Below are 20,750 nucleotides of genomic sequence, written 5' to 3'. Positions count from 1 at the left end.
AAGACGATCTAACAAATCAGAGTTTCATCACACTCTTTGTATGTTCGAGTTCACTAACAAAATTAATATGTCTCTGAGATTTAAATCTTGAATGAATCAGCAAAAAGTTGGAAGTAGAAATGTGGCTCAAGTGGTAGAGCACTATTCTTCAGCATAAAAGCTCAGCAATAGTGCTCAGGCTTTGAGTTCAAGAACAAGTAAAAGAACAAAACAAAACAAGAACAAAACAAAACAAAACAAAGCAGAATGATTTCAGTTTTTCATTACTGAATATAATGCTTGATGTGGATTATTGCAATTGTCCTTTACTGCTTTGCAGAAATTTTCATTTACACTCTTTTTACATTTACATTTATCACTATAGGGACTAGACTATCATCTAATCCAAATTCTGCATCAACTGTGAAGATCATATCTAGTTTCCATTTATGCTCTTTCTATCTGATTGTAGCTACTACAAATGGTTTGCTTTCCAGATTTCAGTTTCAATCTTCTCATTGTTGGCATACAGAAAGGCTATTGATTTTTGTGAGTTGATTTTATATCCACTGTTTTACCAAAGTTTTTCATCTGTTCTCATAGCTTGGGGGAGGTGTCTATAAAGTCAAGTTACAGGATAAGGTCATCTGCAAAAAGGGATAGTTTAACTTCTTTTCCTATTTGTATCTCTTGTCTTATTACCTCACCTAGGAATTCTAGAACTATATTAAAGAGAATTGGAGAGCGCAGACATCCTTATCTCATTTCTGATTTCTGAGGAAATGGTTTTAACTTTTCACCGTTAAGTATGATGCTGGTTGTAGGTTTGTCATATATAGCCTTTATTATGTTGAGGAGAGTTCCATGACTTCCTAGTTTCTTCAGTACTTTATCATCTATTGAGATGATCCTGTGTTTTTTTTTTACCTTACTTCTGTGGATGTTCTACTACAGTTATGGATTTATGTGTATATTGAGTCAGCTTTGCTTCCCTGGGATGAATTCCATTTAATCATATTGTACTGGTTTTGTTGTTGTTGTTATTGTTAGAAGTTGAATTCGATTGATCAACATTTATTAAGAAGTTCTAAATCAATATTTATTAAAGGACTGAGTGTACAACTTTCTTTCATTGATGAGTCTCCATCTGGTTTTGCAATTTGTTCATACTGGCTTTGTACCATGAGCTTGGTAGTGATCTTTCCATTTCTATTTCCCTGGAGCATCTGACGAGTATTGGTGTCCGTTCTACTTTGAAGACCTTACTGAATTCAGCTATAAGTCCATTGACTTTTCTTGGATAGGAGGTCCTTTGTTGTCATTTCGATTTCATTGAACCTCATAGCCACAAACCAGCATGTTGACTGCAGCATTGTTCGCTGTAGCCAAGGTTTGGAAATAGCCCAGATGCCCTTTAATGGATGAATAGATTGTGGAAATGTGGTATAAATACACAGTGGAATTGTATTCATTCACTAGAAAGAATGATACTGCACCAATTAGAAGGAAATGGAAAGACTTGGAAAAAATTTTATTAACTGAAATAAGGCAGATCCAGAGAAATACAAGTTGGATGCTTTCCTTCATTTGTGATGGCTAGAATGCCATCACTCTACAAGGAAACGCAATAGGTGGAATGCAAATGGTTATAAATAAAGTAACTGAAGTATAATAGACTGTGTGGAGAGCTCAAGTAGTATATTTCAAGACTAAGTAAAATCCTAATAAGTAGCAGGAAATAAGTACTTACATGGGGGAGGGTGAAAGGATGAAGCAAGCAGTGTAACGGTGTTTTCCATAAGACAATATGTTGGAGATAAACTCTACAGTCTGGGGGGGGGGGTAGGTAAGGGGGGTATGGGAGAAAACATGGGCAGGGGTAGCAATGGAGGAGAAATAATAGGCACAGTACTGTACAAACATAACTGTAACCCTGCTACATATCACTAGGACAATATAAAATTTAAAATACACCAACACAAAAAACAAGGGGGAGGGTGGCACTAGGGAGAGAATAGTAGAAGAATAAAGGGGTAAAGGGAGAGAATGTGGTCAAGAATTCATTGCATGATAGAGAAGGGGGAAAAAAGATGAGGGGTGGGGGTGAGGGAGGGAAATGGGGACCAAGACACGAGAAAGGATATCAATGTTTGCGAAGTAATGCACCTTCTATCTGGTGAATATAATGTAATCTTTCTATTAACTACAATAAAAATGTATGGAGAAAAAGAATTCATTGCATGAACCTCAGAAGTGAGAAAAATAAGGGACATGGTAGATTGAAAGAGGGTGAAGATGTTGAAGTGGTGACACAGGTCAAGATGCATTGTACACATAAACTGTTTTGTCACATGACAAAACATCAGTGCAGACCCTAAACATTAAGACAAGTGAAGAAAGGGGTGGGTCGGGAGGGGTGGGTGAGAATGTTGAAAAGGATATATGACATTGATCAAGCTGTACTTTATTCATGAACTGCTTTGTTGAATGGAAACTCCTTTGTACAACTACTGAAAGTCAGTGGATAAAAAGGGATTCCAAAAATGAAAAAGAAAGATATACTAAATATACTAATTCTTGTGTAAGCTTTGACTCCAAACACATACTTTCACAAAACCACTGAAGTTTGTCTTTGCAAGACTATATTCTAAGAGCTAATTTTTCTTTGCATGTGTTTTACAAGTATTTATATTAAAAATGTAGTTGTCTGATCAATGTATTCAAAACAAGATTGTGGAATGAAGTATAATAAAAGAATTATCCCAAGAACGAAAGATGGCGCTGAGACAATAGGGACGCTGCCTAGCTCTCTCTCACAAAAAGAGAGAACCAGAGAGTCCCAAGAGCCAACAACCTTAAGAAATCCACAACAACAAACTCAAAAAGCAACGGAGAAGGACTCAAACCGGAAAAGAAATCCAGATAAAGCTCACATCCAACTTTCTCAAAGAATTCGGAACGCAAGGACCCCTCCCCCACCCCTTGCCACTGGTCCTCTGAGCTGCAAAAAGCAGTGGCCTGCCAGCATAGGACCGGGCCAGCGAGCTGCAGGAGCAGCGGAACCCAGACGCAGAACCAAAATAGCAAGCAGCGGAACCCAGACTCGGAACACAGGCAGTGTTGGAGACCCGAGCGCAGTGAAAGACTCCCCACCACCATGGAGCACCCACAGATGGAACGCAGAGGCGTGAGTAATACAGCGGGTCCCCAAAACCATCGGGAAAGCAGAGCTGGTGCCAAGCAATAGAACTTAACTCAGCCCCAAGATTGGCAGGAGCAGGGGGGCAAGGAATTTAGGATCCTGTCCCTTCCCTCAACAGCCCCCTCCCTCAGGCCATTGACTGGAGATTGACAGGCAGGCTACGATAAGACCCAGCACCCCACCAAGGGAGGCGGAGCTGTCCCAACTCCCACCTGCCCAACAGGCTCAACTCCCAGCCCTCTGACTGGAGACTGACAGGCAGGCTACACTAAGACTCAGCACCCCACCAGGGGAGGCAGAGCTTTCCCAGCTCCACCCACACAATAGGTTCCTCTCCCAGGCCACTGGATCTGGAGAGTGGACAGCGCTGAGTCCCTGCCTTACAACAGTGGGTGGGGTGTGCGGGAAAATAGGAGCCAGCATCCGTCCCCCTCAAATCTTGAGCTGGGCATCCTCCAGCTGGGAATCCTGAGCAAGAGCACCTACGGGCCCCCCACAGTCACAGACTCTCTGACAAAGCAGTGGAAACAAGCAGGGATCTGAAGGGCAGACCAGCAGCCAAGCTGGCCTTCTGAGAATCAGAAAGGCGAGACTCCGCCCTTGAAGCCCAAGTCCTCAGCTGGGCCCCACCCCTGGGAACAGAGCAGTCACCTGCTGGTCCTGCTGAGAGCCCCTGGAAACTCTCAAACCCCAGACCCTTGGCCTCCTCTGGAAGCAGCACAGGAAAATGTCTGCCCACCACGCTCAGACTGAAGCTCACAGATCCATCCCACAACCCACTGTGAGGCCACTGGTTGGGCTGAGAGCTAGTCGTGTAGCAACACAGAAGTTTTATCTAATACTTTCCAAACCTTGTACTCAAATACGCTACCTACTTACCAACTTAGGTCAGTTATCCTTACGCTATACCTTTTCTTCATTACTATAATAATCTTACACTCCTATGTTAATCCTCTTGTACCTCCCTTGATCTCTCTCATTCTATTTTTCTATCCCTGGTCCTCTGTTCGTCTTTCAACCCTTATAATGCATGGATCTACACTTGATGGCTGTTGAACAATACTGTATATCTAGGTGTTCAATTATACTCTAGGTTCAGAGGACTTAAATACAATAGAGATTGAATTGAGAGGCTTATTGTTTTGGTCATAAATCGCTTATCAGTGGTTGTATTAGACTGGTCTGTAAGCGCACAAAAAGAAAGAGTGATAACACCAATCAAAAATTGTATACATCTAGTGTATGCCAGCTAAAGAGGTCTAGGTTGGTAATATCTGAAAAACTATAATTGTGTTTAGTATTAATCTTGCTCCCATTTTCAAATGGGAAGAACAAGAAACTCAAGAAAACTGTCAAATCAAGGAATAACATCCCCCACCCAATATAAACAGACAATGGAACAGTCACTGGAGCAGGGACAAAAATCATATGATTGTCTCAATAGATGCGGAAAAGGCATTTGACAAGATCCAACACCCCTTTATGTTAAAAGCTCTGGAGCAACTAGGAATCCATGGAACATTCCTCAATATAATAAAGGCTGTGTACAACAAACCCACAGCTAGTATTATACTTAATGGCGAAAAGCTAAAGCCATTCCCTCTAAAATCAGGAACGAGACAAGGATGCCCAATCTCTCCACTCCTCTTTTATATAGCATTAGAATTCCTAGCCAGTGCAATAAGGCAAGAAGCAAGCATAAAGGGGATCCAAATAGGGAAAGAGGAAGTAAAACTATCCCTCTTTGCAGATGACATGATTCTGTATTTAAAGAATCCTATAGACTCTACTCCCAAGCTCCTTGAGCTGATTCAAAACTTTGGAAGGGTAGCAGGCTATAAAATCAACCCTCGAAAATCAACTGCCTTCCTTTACACCAACATTGAGAGGAACGAGGCAATAATCAGGAAAGAAACTCCTTTCGCAATAGCCTCAAAAAAAATAAAGTACCTAGGAATTACCTTAACTAAGAATGTAAAGGACATTTTTGATGAAAACTTTAAAACACTAAAAAAGGAAATTAAAGCAGAACTAAGGAAATGGAAAAACCTCCCATGCTCCTGGATTGGAAGAATCAGCATTGTGAAAATGACAATCTTGCCAAAGGGCTATCTACAAATTCAACGCAATACCCATCAACATCCCAATGTCATTCTTTAAAGAAATAGAAGGAGCAATCCAAAATTTCATATGGAATAATAAAAGACCCCGTGTAGCAAAAACACTTCTTAGCAGAAAGAACAGCGAAGGAGGAATTTCAATTCCAAACTTTAGACTCTATTACAGAGTTATAATTATCAAAACAGCGTGGTACTGGCACAAGAACAGGCCTGAAGACCAATGGAATAGAACTGAGGACCCAGATATTAAACCACAGACCTATAGCCACCTAATCTTTGACAAGGGAGCCAAAAAAATAGACTGGAAGAAAGACAGCCTCATCAACAAGTTGTACTGGCAGAACTGGTTAAGCACCTGCAGAAAACTAAAGTTGGATCCTTCTTTGTCACCTTGCACTAGAATTAACTCCAAATGGATCAAAGACCTGGAGGTAAAAGCTGACACACTGAAAACTTTACAAGAAGGAATAGGAGATACACTAGGTCTCCTTGGCACAGGTCGAAACTTTCTTAACAAGGACCAAGAATCACAGCAAATAAGAGAAAGGCTGGATAAGTGGGACTACATTAAACTGCAGAGCTTTTGTATGGCAAAGGACATAGCTAGTAAATTAATTAGGAAGCCTACAGAGTGGGAGAAGATCTTCACCAACCAAACAACAGACAAAGGCCTCATATCTAAAATATATCAACAGCTCAAAAAATTGAATCGCTTCAAAACTAATCTCCAAAGTAACAACCATCCCATTAAAAAATGGGCCAAAGACTTAAAGAGAGTTTTCTCTAAAGAAGAAACAAAAATGGCCTATAGACACATGAAGAAATGCTCAACATCTCTGGTCATAAAAGAAATGCAAATCAAAACAACTCTAAGATTCCACCTCACTCCCGTTAGAATGGCCAGGATCAGGAAAACGAATAACAACAGATGCTGGAGGGGATGTGGCCAGGAGGGATCACTACTACACTGTCGGTGGGAGTGCAAATTCGTTCAACCACTATGGAAAGCATTATGGCAGCTCCTCAAAAGACTAAACATAGAACTCCCCTATGACCCAGCAATTCCACTACTTGGCATTTACCCAACCATCCAGAAACAAGGGCATACTAAATCCACTAGCACAACAATGTTCATTGCAGCATTATTCACCATAGCAAAAATATGGAACCAACCTAGATGTCCCTCAGTTGATGAGTGGATCAACAAGATGTGGTATTTGCACAGAAAGGAATTCTATGCTGCTGTTAGAAAAAATGACATTGCCCCATTTGTTAGGAAATGGAAAGTCTTAGAAAAAACCATATTAAGTGAAGTAAGCCAGACTCAAAGGAACATAGGCTCAATGGTTCCCCTCATTTGTCATAATCAGTAGAAACCTTGGGCTCTACTAGCAGAGATCTGCAATAGAGCAAAACCTTGATACATAAGGCCTTATAGTATGAAGCTAATTGAAAAGACCTCCAGGATGTTGAAACAAAAGCCATATAATGAATGATTGTTGTCCTTAATGTACTATGTTATCTCTCATCTCTTTTGCTGTCCCTTGGTTATCTCATATTGTTACAGTATCTCACTTTGTTATCTGATATATTAGATTTATTTGTATTTGGTTATTTAAAATTGGATAGGGAAGGGGGGAAAACCAAGACGGGGGGAGGGGTGGAGGTGTGGGTAATGGGGACCAAGACATTTGAATGGGTATCAATATGTGAATTAATGCACCTTGTATCTGGCAAATATCATGTAACCCTTTTATTAATTACAATAAAAAACAAAAGCAAAAAAAAAGAATTATCCCAAATCTTTAGGAAAATTACATAAAAACATAATGCCCTATTGGGCTTTGTTTTCTGTAATTGTTCAGATTGTTCTCTCCCAGGCAATGCTTCAAATACATTCTCTAGGGTTTCTATCCCAGAGGCTTTGGTACCATTTATATGTGCATAATCTGGTGGTAGAATTTAGATTTTTCAGTCTCTTCCTCTTTCTTCTCTGTTATCATTAAGTTTCTTTATGGGAATTTTTAGGAGAAAACATTGCAGGGAATGTTTTATTAAATATTCATTGAAACAGTTGATTCTTGCCCCTCTTTTTTAGGGGGTCGCCCTTGCTATTTTTGTACTGAATAAAAGAAAAATTTGATTCTGACAAGTAACTTTTCTGGATTCTATTAAAGTTTGCATTGCAACTTCAGTAAATGAATAAGTCAAACACCCTGAGGTGAGTTGGTTCTATTCTTACTCAATTCTCGTTGTGAAGACTATAATGCACTGTCTTAATGCTGAATATCAGAATGGAAGAATGCAGATTCTTGTCCATCTCCCATCATATGCACATCATTTTGGTCTTCAGAAATGCTTCCATCATATTTTATGGTGCCTATTATTATTATTATTAGAGCTTCATCACCAGGTAATGTATTATTTTTTTTTAGCATAATCTCCCTTTTCACAACATACATTTTAGCTGTGGTCCAATAAAGAAATATATGTTCTAATGAATAATTTTCAATTATATATATTATTCTTCAAATAAATTCTCAGAAGAAATGAGTGATGAAAAGCATTATATTATTCTATATAGTTCAGTAGTAAAGTTCTCCCTAGTCTATTGAGTAAATACATAATGAAGAGAAAGCTAGGCTGTAAGAAAAAGAATGTAGTTACAAGAGACTTTGAACGTTTGATCAGTGGAACAGAGGTGTCACTTCCTTGGGATAAAAGGGGAGACTGTGAGCTACAACCCTCATATTCTTAGTGTAACTGCAGAATGTAGGAAGACTGAAAAGCCCTATGTGTGAAAAAGATAGTAAGACAGGGTCAGGTTACTTCATATCGTGACTACAGACATTTATGTTCGGGGACACCAACTTTTCTTTCGATTTTGAACTGCTTAGTATTCGTGAACTCAGCAGATTCGTGGAAGAAGATTTTAATGATGGACTTGAAGACTTTGCCTTATATGAAAGCATATAACACAGGAGATGAAAAGTATAGCAGATAAACTGTCAGCTATACAGTCAAATGAATCTAAAAGGGTACGGAAAGACATGGCAGGGATATGGGAATGCTCTGTTCTTATGAAACAGGAAACAGTGCTACATATTTTCTGGGAAAATATAATACAAATAAGGAGTGAGAACTAAAGAGCATTCAACCTCCACTCCTAAGGCATAGGATTCTTAGAGTGTTCTATGTGAAATCCCATCTCTTTCAAGATGAGTGATATTTTAGGTTTGAGTAATCAGCCACAATGTGGTTCTAAGAATAATTAGATTAAATCAATAAAAATATGTAGTTGACACATAATAGTGGAATTTAGGACATAAATGAAGGTTCTGGAACATCATTTCATCCATACCTGTTCTTGATTTAGACTCCTTTAGGAAGCTCAACTTGTGTGGGCTTCCACCAAAACTACTTGCTTCATAAGATTCCAGTGGTATCTCAGCTTATTTTACAAGCTGACTCTATGATCTTGATGAAATAGATGCTTACAGACCTAGAGTTGATTAACTTAGAAATTCACATATGGACTTAATTAAATAAATGTCACTGACTACCAAGTACACCGGTAGTGTTCTTTGCTGTTTCTTTTCCCTATGACGCACACACTGATAACAATGGTAGATACTGAAATGAAAGCAAAGGATTCACATAAGAAAATGAAATTAGTAACTCCTGCTTGTGACTTGGTAAAATTAACTGCTTCTTCTTCCCCAGGGACCAAGAAAACAAGACTTCTGAAGTCACCTTTGTCCTCTTGGGCTTCTCTGAATATCCGGACCTCCAGTTACCACTCTTCCTGGTTTTCCTCACCATCTACACCATCACTGTGCTGGGAAATCTGGGCATGATCACCCTTATCAGGCTCAATCCCAGGCTCCACACGCCCATGTACTTCTTCCTCAGTCACTTGTCCTTCGTGGATTTCTGCTACTCTTCTGTCGTCACGCCCAAGCTTCTGGAGAACCTGCTGGAGGAGGACAGACACATCTCCTTTGCAGGCTGTGTCTGCCAGTTCTTCTTTGCTTGTGTTTTTGTAGTGACAGAAACCTTCATGCTGGCAGCCATGGCCTATGACAGGTTTGTGGCCGTGTGCAACCCCCTGCTCTATACAGTGGCCATGTCCCCAAAGCTGTGCTATTTGATGGTAGCCGCATCCTACTGTTGGGGACTTGTTTGTTCCCTGACACTCACTTGTTTCTTAGTGCGACTATCTTTCCGAGGAAGCAATGTCATCAATAACTTCGTCTGCGAGCATGCTGCCATCGTGGCGGTGGCCCGCTCTGACCCATATGTCAACCAGATGATCATTCTAGTCTCTGCAACGTTCAATGAAATCAGCAGCCTGGTGATCATGCTTACTTCCTACCTATTCATTTTCATCACTATCATGAAGATGCCTTCCCCCGGGGGACGTCACAAAGCCTTCTCCACCTGTGCCTCCCACCTGGCCACCATCTGCGTCTTCCATGGCACCATCTTGTTTCTTTACTGTGTTCCGACCACCAAGAGCTCATGGCTCATGGTCAGGGTGGCCTCTGTCTTCTACACAGTGGTCATCCCCATGTTGAATCCCCTGATCTATAGCCTGAGGAACAAAGATGTCAAGGCGACAGCCAGGAAGTTAGTAGGCATCAAACTGTGATGTCTCTTCAATAAGATTCCCTTATTTTCCAGACTCGTGTCGGAAGCTGCCTCATATTTTCAACATGTGACATAAGGTGCATTACACACAACCCTCAGCTGACTGATGATTCAACAACTTTTGAATCTGAAGTGTGGTGGTTAAGCTTTTAAAGGAATAGGGAATACAAGAATTTAAGTGATTTTACATTGTGCCCCTGGATTCAGCATTTATTGCCTAGCATTTTTCTGAGTTAGCACACACTGGTTTGATATATATTCAAATTTTTAAAAAATCATTTGGGGAAATGGCTTATAATGTTGTTCTGAAATTTGCATATTATAATTATGGAGACATTAAAGGCAACTGGGTAAGCTAAAGGCTGTTAACACTGAAACACAAAATTTAAACAAATACCTTATTTAATCTCACATGGAAGACACTTCATGAGATGTGTACAGGGAATATCTCTCTGCCTGCACAAAGTCTTAAATATTATTATATTCAGTTTTTGTGTTAGCATAAAGTTGATTATGTTATACAACAAAACCAAATATAGCAATGCTTATCAGAAATAGATATTTCCAAATCTGGATTTATCTTTTATTCCAGTTTTTATTTATGTGTGTTACTTATTGGTGTACAACGAAATACCAATTTCAGTGACACACGACATTAAATAACCTTTTGGTTGATTATGCAGCCCTGTTAACAGGATTAGGAGTGTCTTGGCTAGCTTGGTCTGTTCTGAGCCTAGAGGAGTATTCATTTCCTCCTTGTACATGTGTAGAATGACGAGTAATTCTGCGTAGTGAGACTAGAGTTCTGTCCCATTGGATGTAGAGTAGTTTTTTCTGATGACAGTGGCTGGATGATAAGCAAACACAGAAATAAAATCTAGCAAATCTAATTCAATCTGTCATAATTGTATTGTGTCAATATTTTATTATTTTATTAGCAGATGTAAACCATATATAAATGTATAAACACATACATATATACATGTACATGTAAATATATATATATATCACAAACATATGCACACACATTTCCAAATTGAATAGTTCAAGAAGTTTTTCTCTGTAAAATTGAAGATTTACATGGCAAAGTATTTACACTGAAAAATCAAAAGGGAATATTTGAATATATCTAAGTTAATCATTGTTGGTTAATTGGGAGATGTTATTATGTATTCTGGATAAATATAATTGTACTACTTTGTTAGACAGACGTTTTTCATCAGTTGATGAACTATGTGGTTTCCTTAACTATGTTGTCTTTGTTACAGTCATGTGCTAATTGCAATTGATGTCACCAAGAGATTGGAAACACTTAGGGAAATTTGCATGGAACATTGTTCCAATTCAACTACAGACCATAAAAACTATATTTCTGGCTTTGCCTGGAATTATGAGCTTATTATTTCCAAAAAGCAAGATCGTAATATCCCATACTAGAAAATTTTATTGTTATGTAACTTTATGTATTCAATTTACCATAATAATATTTCAATTTTGTTATAGACATGACTATAAAATTATGTCCTTACTATGTAATTCTCAACCTGACTATATACACTTAAGAAGATTTGAGAGTTTGTAACTATAATAACCTTAATGTCTTATAGAGAAGAAATAAAACTGTAAAAAGTTCTGGATAACACAAATGTCTGGTCCTTTTATGGTGGAAAACATTGATGGATGGCTATTTTAAGAATACAGATATGATACAGAAATTTTCCAAGATTTTCAGATGAGGTTTAACCTACATTTGTACAGTTTAAATGAAGTGCACTTCATACTTGTGTATATGTGTATTTCTTTAAAAATGACTGAATCAATTGTGGGTGCCACAAAATGATGGTAATGGGCTATTTATTTTTATGTATGACTTGTGTAGTGTTCTTGCTTTGCACTCATGATGGCTTGAATAGGTATAGGTTTAATTTCCTTTAGATGAATTTGAGTCATCTGCTACAGAAAAAAATCAATGATTTTATAAAATCGGAGTAGAGTCTTTCGTATTGCAATAACTGGTTTTGCCTTTATTAAAAATACTTTCTACATCATAAATTTAACTACTGTATTGTGAAAGAAATCAGTGCCATCAGTCCATTAACTCTGTAGTGCAACTAATACCTTTGCCTAATTCCAAACTATTTTTGTTATTTTAACAAATACTAAGCTTTTTCCTTAACTTTTCTTTTGGTTATCATTATGTTTTCAACTTTATCCACGTGCTAAGCTATATTCTCCATTTTTTACTATTGATAAATATGTCATGTATGCATGCCACATTTAGTTTTACACTTATTTATTAATCATTGTTTGGGATCTGTATATCTATTTTTGATTCTGTGAATAGTGCTCCTATGAATATTCATGCACAGAACTTTTACAATTACTCTTTACATATACTCTGGCTACAATTAGATATTGCCCTCTTATTAAACTAGATATTGCTCTCTCTTATTATTAAAGTTATTTTCTTATGTGAGCAATTTATCAAGTTAATTTTTGTGGAAATATGGTACTGGAGTATGTTTTACTGACATTTTGACAGTAAAACTAAATGGGAGATAACATTCTTAGCTTTTATTGTGGACACAAAATCATGTGAAAACATCTTGTCATTGGTTTCCTCATATCCTCTAACCACTCCCATCAAGACTAGTTCACCTGGATCATCAACAATATCATCCTAGTATAAATCTACACATAAAGCAAGAATTACTCACAGTATTAGTGAACAAACTAATAAAGGTATTCCGAATAAAGAATTATTGTAAATATGCACCATAACATGTATTCATAAATGACATTTTTCACAAATTGATTTATTTTAAATATGTGACCAAACAGTTTTCAGATCGAGTAGTAAATATAAATATCAGAAGACGCTTCAACTATATTTGAAGGGTCAATGTAAATTACTTTCTCTTAAGTAGCAATATATTGTGTCAGCTATTTAATCATGTCAGTAGAAAATAAATATAACACATTGAAACATATAAAAGAAAAGTTTAAATATTTTTGGAAGTGTGTATTTTAAAATTGAGTAATATAAATTTGTGGGAAATAAACTTTACAACTAGGGGATGTGTGAGAAGGAAAGTGGGAGTAAAACTAGGGAGGAAATAACAATGCTAAACAAGAAATGTACTCACTAGCTTACTATGTAACTGTAACTGCTCTGTACTCCACCTTGAAAACAAAATTAAATTAAATTGAAAATGATAATAAGATAAAATAAAATAGAAAAAATATCATATATGTTAATAATTTCTCTCTCTGGACTGTATCCCTCTGCACACTCTTCTTAATAGCTGATTTTCCCTTTTGTATAATTATGTATTTTCCATCCTTGTAAAGGTACTATACTTTCATCACTATGATTAATGAGTAAAGGTGATCAAATACGCCAGGGCTTTGGGAAAGTAATATAAAGTCAAGATATCTCTTGGGACTGTGGTACACCTAATTGCTCCAAATTTTTGCTTCTGACAATTCTTTGATGCTATTCTGTTTTCTTTTTTTTTTAAATCCCCATGGACTTAATGAATACATTTTGACATGATTTCATACCAGCATTTATTTAATTGTGTCCATAATCTTTTGTCTGTTATTCCTGAATTTGCTTAATAGACTGGAAAACATATCATATGAAATAGTCAACCAAGTGTACAGTGGACTCCACTGGTTTGGAGATATTTCTTTTAGTTTTTACAAACAGCAGAAATTGTTTTGGAGTTGACTACCATTAGAAAAGACTTCTTCAATAAATGTCTCACTTAGGTGATTCTGTATTTAGGTAAGTTGACTCTGGGTCATTTTGGGTAGAAAAAGAGACATGTACTTCGTAGGAGCTTCATCATTCAATTTATTTTACCAAAGAACATATTATGCTATCTCCTGACTTCACTCTAGTTTTCCTTGGATCTCAGAGATAGCATGGTTAATGACGGATAGGAAAATACATAAATATAACCTTTTCTAAGAATTCAAATGAAGCCCTATAATAGTGCAAATTTGGGAAGGTGAATTTACTACACTGTATTTTCCACTGATCCACTTCTCTGGATTGATTTTTACAATTATACAAAGGGCCCTCCCTCTGCCTCATTTTGTTTAGCATGTTTTACTTGTACAAACACACGTATTTTCTTATTTCCATACTTGCATAGACTTTACCCTCCTGATTAAACTTACTTTATGTGTTACTTCCAATTTAGCTTCCACTCCCTGCTTGGGATAATTTCAACAGGTTTCATTGTTTGGTTGTCATATATGTGTATAAGCATTCAAGTCAGATGCACTCCTCTAATACCCTCTCTTTTGACCCCATTCTCCTTTTATCTACTGCAAAGCTCCACCTGTTATACATTTCTTTCTGTCATTTTTGATAAGGAGGTGCTGCATATGACATATAACATCAGATATTTGTCCATCTCAGTCTTTGCTTATTATATTAGCATATATAATTTCACAACTGTGTCATGGATGAACACTACTTTATTCCATATGTATGTATATATGTATACCACACTTATTTTTTTCTGTTGACGGGTACTCAGGCTGATCCTATATTTTTGATTTAGTGGTACCATAAGAGAAGTATGCAGGTATCTTGTTAATTTATTTGTACATTACATATTTCTTCATTTATACGATTATTATTTTCAGATGACAGATTCCTTTATGCTCAGGACTTGTAGTGCAGAAGTATATGATAGTAATGCTCTCTTCAATTTTTTGAAGAACTTCCATTTCCACACTGGCAGGGTGGACTTACTTTGCCACCAATAGCCGCATATACATCTTTTTCCCCTGGCATCCTTTTTTTTTTTTTGCCAGTCTTGGGCTTGAGCTCAGGGCCTGAGCACTGTCCTTGGACTTTCTCAAGGCTAGAGCTCTACCACTTGAGCCTCAGCACCACTTCCGGCTTTTTTCTATGTATGTGGTACCGAGGAATCGAACCCGGGTATTCATGCATGCTAGGCAAGCACTTTAACCACTAGACCAAACTCCCAGCCCCCCCCCCCCCCCCCCCCCCCCCCCCCCCCCCCGGCATCCTTGTCTGTAGTTTTTTTTCTTCTTCAGTAATTACTATTGTTTAAATGTTTTCCATCCTGACTGGGGAGAAAAGAGATCTCACTGATGCTTTGATTGGTATTTCCTATGGTGATAAGGATGCTGAATCTTTCTCAGCATTTTTAAAACCAACTAACTCTTACAGATTTATTGGCTTCAGGCTGACTTATGTCCTTGAAATCCATCACTAAGAATGCCTTGATCTGTCCACACCAAATGTGCTCTTTTGTCCATAGGATCAAAAATAACCAGACTGCTGGGGTGACTTTCATCCTCCTGGGCTTCTCTGAATATCCAGACCTCCAGTTACCACTCTTCCTGGTTTTCCTCACCATCTACACCGTCACTGTGCTGGGAAATCTGGGCATGATCGTCCTCATCAGGCTCAGTCCGAAGCTCCACACGCCCATGTACTTCTTCCTCAGTCACTTGTCCTTCGTGGATTTCTGTTACTCTTCCATCGTCACCCCCAAGCTCCTGGAGCTCCTTCTGGTGGAGGACAGACACATCTCGTTTGCAGGCTGCCTCATCCAGTTCTTCTTTGCATGTACCTGTGTGATAACAGAAACCTTCATGTTGGCAGCCATGGCCTATGACCGATTTGTGGCCGTGTGCAACCCTCTACTCTACACAGTGGCCATGTCTCGGAAGCTGTGCTCTTTGTTGGTGGCTGCATCCTACTTTTGGGGTATTGTATGCACTTTGGTAGTGGTATACTTTATGCTAGCTCTAAATTTCTGCGGGACAAAAGTCATCAACAACTTTGTGTGTGAGCACTCTGCCGTTATTGCTGTGTCCTGCTCTGACTCTTACATAAGTCAGTTGTCTCTTGTGGTTGTTACCACATTCAACCAAATTAGCAGCCTGGGGATTGTTTTCACTTCCTATGTCTTCATTTTTGTCACTGTCATGAGAATGCCTTCCACGCAGGGTCGTTACAAAGCCTTCTCAACCTGTGCTTCCCACCTCACTGCCATTACTATTTTTCATGGCCCCATCCTTTTCCTGTACTGTGTGCCTACCACCAAAAGTTCATGGTTGATGGTGAAGATAGCCTCTATCTTTTACACTGTGGTCATCCCGATGCTTAATCCCCTGATTTACAGTCTCAGGAACCAAGACGTGAAGCAGGCAGCCAGGAGGCTCATCAGTTCCCAATTATCATGTCAGAAAAGTTGACTCTGATGCTCTGATTAATTACCAATCAATAAAAAAAGTATTCCCTTCCTTCACTTGGCATAGCTATGTATCTTCCTTCTAATATTATAAAAACAGCTTTGAATTTATAAATATTGTTATAAATGAAACCTCAGGCCATCTAACCTAAGTCTTTGAGTCAGCCATTTTTACACCAAAGTTTATGTTAATATCCTTTTCTTTTCTTTTTTTCATGTATTTTTATTGTAATTAATAGAAGGGTTACATGATATTTGCCAGATAGAAGGTGCATTAATTCACATACATTGATATCCTTTCATATGTCTTGGTCCCCATTTCCCTCCCCCCACCCCCACCCCTCATCATGTTTTCCCTCCTTCCCTATCCAATTTCCTTTTCAAATATAGGAGCTTGAACTCAAGTCCTCAGCTTGCCTGGATTTACTTGCACATGGCTGGATACTCTACCATATAAACTATATCTCCATTTCTAGTTTTGGCTGGTTATTGTGGAGAGGAAGTCTTACACATTCTTCTGTCAAAGCTGGCTTTGAAGCATGACCCTCTCTGTCTCAGCTTCCATAGATTTTTAGAATCAGAGGCGTAAACCCATGCTGTTGGACTGCATAAGTACTGTATTGAATAATTTCCTGTGAAGTTATCATGTTAACAGATCTTCATAGGTGTTGGAGCTTAAAATTGCTCTGAAGATTTGTTCTCTGGAAATTTAACACACAATTTCAAATTTCTACATTGAGATCTTTTCCAAAAATGTTCCCACGCCAAAACTATTTATAGTTAATTCTACATTGGACAATATGTACACATGACAACATAAAGATAATGTAAATCACATAAATCTTTTCAAAAATGACTGTAATCTCTCATGGGGAAGAGTTTATGTATGTATTCATGTACATACATATGTGAATAAGTACATACATTTTATGCATCCATCAAGAAGAATAAAATATCATTTGCAAGGAAATTGATAGATCTGGAAAAATGTATTTATACATTAACGTGTTGAATTGAAATCCCTTTTATGAATATCTAAAGTCAATAAAAATTATTTTTGTATCACAAATCCCATTTTATTTTATGCACCTGGATAAGTAATATATTTTTATAAATTTAGGCCTGTACCTGATTGTCCTCTCACATAATATGATTGTGTGTTACTAATTTATGCCTGAAAATTTATTTGAATTTGCAAGTAATAATGTAGAAAGGCATCAAGAATTTTTTTTGTGGGTCATGGGGCTTGAACTCAGCCTGGGAGCTATCCCTGTGCTCTTCAGCTCAAGGCTATCACCCTACCCTTAAGCCAAGACCCACGTGACTCCCATTTCTGGAGGTTAATTGGAGTTAAGAATCTCAGGTCCTTTTGTACCCGACCAGGGTTTGAACCATGATCCTCAGATCTCACCCTCTTGAGTAGCTAGGATTACATGTGTGAGCCATTTTGCGGGGCGGGGGGTGGGGGGTGTGGGGGTGTGGGGGGGAATCAAGAATTTTTATGTTGTGTTCTTTTGACAGTACACTCTAACAATGATGACAATCATATTTCATATTGCTGTAACACACAGATATGTCATTTAAGGAAAATAAATAAGCAACCTCAATCCTCAGTTATATATTGTACAATGTGAACTCACCTATCAATGAGGTTGAAGTTTCTATGCTGAGATCCATAGAATCGCCTTGCCTGTTGGATTGGGCCCATTGGATCAATGGACCTTCAGTTGCCAGACCTAATGTTCACCATCTTTCCTCGAATATTTGGCTACTAGTTATTCCTTGGAGCAAAATCACAATGGAGTATACTAAACCATGTTACAAGTTTATGTGTGTTTAGTGATGTGTTATAACTCAGAACAAGTCACATGACCAAACCCAAAATAAATGGGTAAGAGAGCTGTCAACCTCGTACCAACCTGTGAATCTACCAAGTCAGGTGTAATGAGAACACATTGATGGGAGCATTTACTTCTTTGAACACATTCTTTTCACTTTGATAGTGAGAGAAAATTGTAATGCATGTAATAAGCAGCGTGTGGTTTTCTACAATGACAGCTCATTTGACTGCTGTATGGATACTGGTATGGTTGAGATTGTATGTAAATATTTACCTGTTCTGCACAATCAACACTAGAGTGCACCCACAGATGATAAATTGTCATAAGTTTGAGATTTAATGCGACCTAATTAATTATACTTGTGTTTACTCAAAATGGATTTTTAATTCTAAATAAGGTTTTAGAATAAATAACATAGAATTTACAACTTACAATTGTCGAAACAATCAACCTTCTTACTATTCATGGTGAACAGCAAGAGTAATAGCTTACCTAGAGGTTTTTTTATTTTTATTTTTATTTTTATTGTGATTAATAGAAGGGTTACATTATATTCACCAGATAGAAGGTGCATAACTTCACAAATATTGATAACCTTTCCCATGATATGGTCCCCATTTCCCTCCCACCCTCCCCCTGCTTATCTTGTTTTCCCCCCTTCCCTATCCAATTTCAAATAACCAATGAAGCACATATAAAATATATCAGATAACAAGGTGAAAAATTGTAACAAAATTGCTCTGTAATAGAGTCTAAAGTTTGGTATTGAAATTCCTCCTGCGCTGTTCTTTCTCCTAAGAAGTGTTTTTGCTATACGGGGTCCTTTATTATTCCATATGAAATTTTGGATTGCCTCTTCTATTTCTTTAAAGAATGACATTGGGATGTTGATGGGTATTGCGTTGAATTTGTAAATAGCCCTTGGCAAGATTGTCATTTTCACGATGTTGATTCTTCCAATCCAGGAGCATGGGAGGTTTTTCCATTTCCTCAGTTCTGCTTTAGGTGTTTTTTTTTGTTGTTGTTTTTTGTTTTTTACAGTGCAAAGCAAGAGTTTTCTTTATTTCAATTACATTTACTTTACAATGTTACATTAAAACTCAAACCCAGTACATATTCATGGGAAACTAGATGATGTTTACACACACGATTAGTGTTTTAATCTGACTAAACATATTCATCTCTTCAAACATTTCTTACCTTATTTATTTGTGGTTTTCCCACCCAGCAACACATGGTTTGCACTGGAAATTAACAACTCAAGGCACACATTTGTGCTCTAATAATTTTTTTTCAGATAGGATCTCTACATTTTTCTGGCCTTGATCTCAGACTGCCATTCCCCTAGCTCTTGTCTTTCTTTATGTCCAGCTTATTGAAATGGTATCTTGCTATCTTCTTGGTCTGGGATAACCTCAAACTGTGATTCTTTAAACCTCCACCTTTTGAATAGTAAGGATTGAGGCATTTGAACATTTGTGTTGGCCAGGTTTTACTTCTGAAGATGAAAAAAATTATAATTTTTTCCATATATTTCAAATTTGCTTAATAAGACTGCCATTCTAGCCTTGGCTAGAATCTTGCTTGCGCAGTAGATAGACCTTAAAAAAAGAAGAACTGTTCCTGAACTCTGTGATAAAAATGTCTATAAAGTTGGGCATTGGTGGCTCACTCCTGTAATCTTGACTACTCAGAAGGTTGAGATCTGAGGATCAGAGTTCAAAGCCAGCCAGGACACAAAAAGTCTGTGTGACTCTTTTCTCCTATTAACCCCGAGAAAACCAGAAGTGGCACTGTGGCTCAAACTAGTAGAGCACTAGCCTTGAATGAAAGAGCTCAGGGACAGGGCCAAGGCTCAGAGTTTAAGTCCCTGATGAACAAAAAAGTAGAGGAAAAAAAGAAAACCAATAGTCAATTGAGCTTCATTGGGAGTGGATCTAGGCTTGAATTAGAACATAACATTCTATTCTCAATAGAAAGAGAAAATATTAAATGTAGGTTAGTCTAGTAGATATAAACAAAAATAGTAATTTAGTTTTTTATTTTTGCCAGTCCTGTGGCTTGACCTCAGGGCCTGAGCATTGTCCTTGGGCTTTCTCAAGGCTAGCACTCTACCACTTGAACCACAGCATCATTCCAGCCTTTTCTATGTATGTGGGGTGCTGAGGAATCAAACCCAGGTCTTCGTGCATGCTAGGCAAGCACTCTTACCACTAGGTCAAACTTCCAGCCCCTAGTAATGTAGTTTTACAGAATTGTTTATAATTTATATAGTGTGATAAAATAGTAACATATTGTTCTAAATTAGTTATATATTATGATAAAATAGACATAATAAATTCAGTATGAATACAATTAATAATGATAGCTATCTCTGGACTCTAGACCTCTATAGATTTTATATATATCTTATGTACCGTATATATAACACATATGATGTATAACATATATTCTATAGTCTATATAATATGTATACAATATATAATACAACATGCATATATATGTAGTGTGTGTATGTGTGTATAGACATTCATGAAGCTTGAACTTGGATTCGGTGTTGTCACTGAGCTTTTTCACTCAAGGCAAGCACACTACCACTTTGAGCTACAGTGACACATCTGGTTTTTCTGATGGTTAATTAGAGATTAGAGTCTCAATGAATGTTCTGCTTGGGTTGGCTTTGATCCTCACTCCTTAGATATCAATCTCCTGA

General features: G+C 37.7%; 2 protein-coding genes across 2 annotated transcripts; both read left to right on the top strand.

The window, feature by feature from the left end:
* Positions 1 to 787: 787 nt before the first annotated feature.
* LOC150052800 (olfactory receptor 5D3-like) lies at positions 788 to 9,952 on the top strand. The gene is made up of 2 exons (XM_090348862.1): positions 788 to 803; positions 9,033 to 9,952. The coding sequence occupies exons 1-2, from the start codon at positions 788 to 790 to the stop codon at positions 9,950 to 9,952; spliced, it is 936 nt and encodes a 311-aa protein (XP_090204988.1).
* A 3,760-nt stretch (positions 9,953 to 13,712) lies between these two features.
* Positions 13,713 to 16,200, top strand: LOC150052799 (olfactory receptor 5D3-like). Its single transcript, XM_090349224.1, has 2 exons — positions 13,713 to 13,741; positions 15,258 to 16,200. The coding sequence occupies exons 1-2, from the start codon at positions 13,713 to 13,715 to the stop codon at positions 16,198 to 16,200; spliced, it is 972 nt and encodes a 323-aa protein (XP_090205350.1).
* Positions 16,201 to 20,750: the final 4,550 nt, after the last annotated feature.

The sequence above is a fragment of the Megascapheus bottae genome, chromosome 16 (assembly GCF_031878675.1).
Source record: "Megascapheus bottae isolate mThoBot1 chromosome 16, mThoBot2.hap1, whole genome shotgun sequence".
NCBI classification, from domain to species: domain Eukaryota; kingdom Metazoa; phylum Chordata; class Mammalia; order Rodentia; family Geomyidae; genus Megascapheus; species Megascapheus bottae.
Note: the sequence above shows the minus strand (reverse complement) of the source record. Positions and strands in the feature narration are given on the sequence as shown.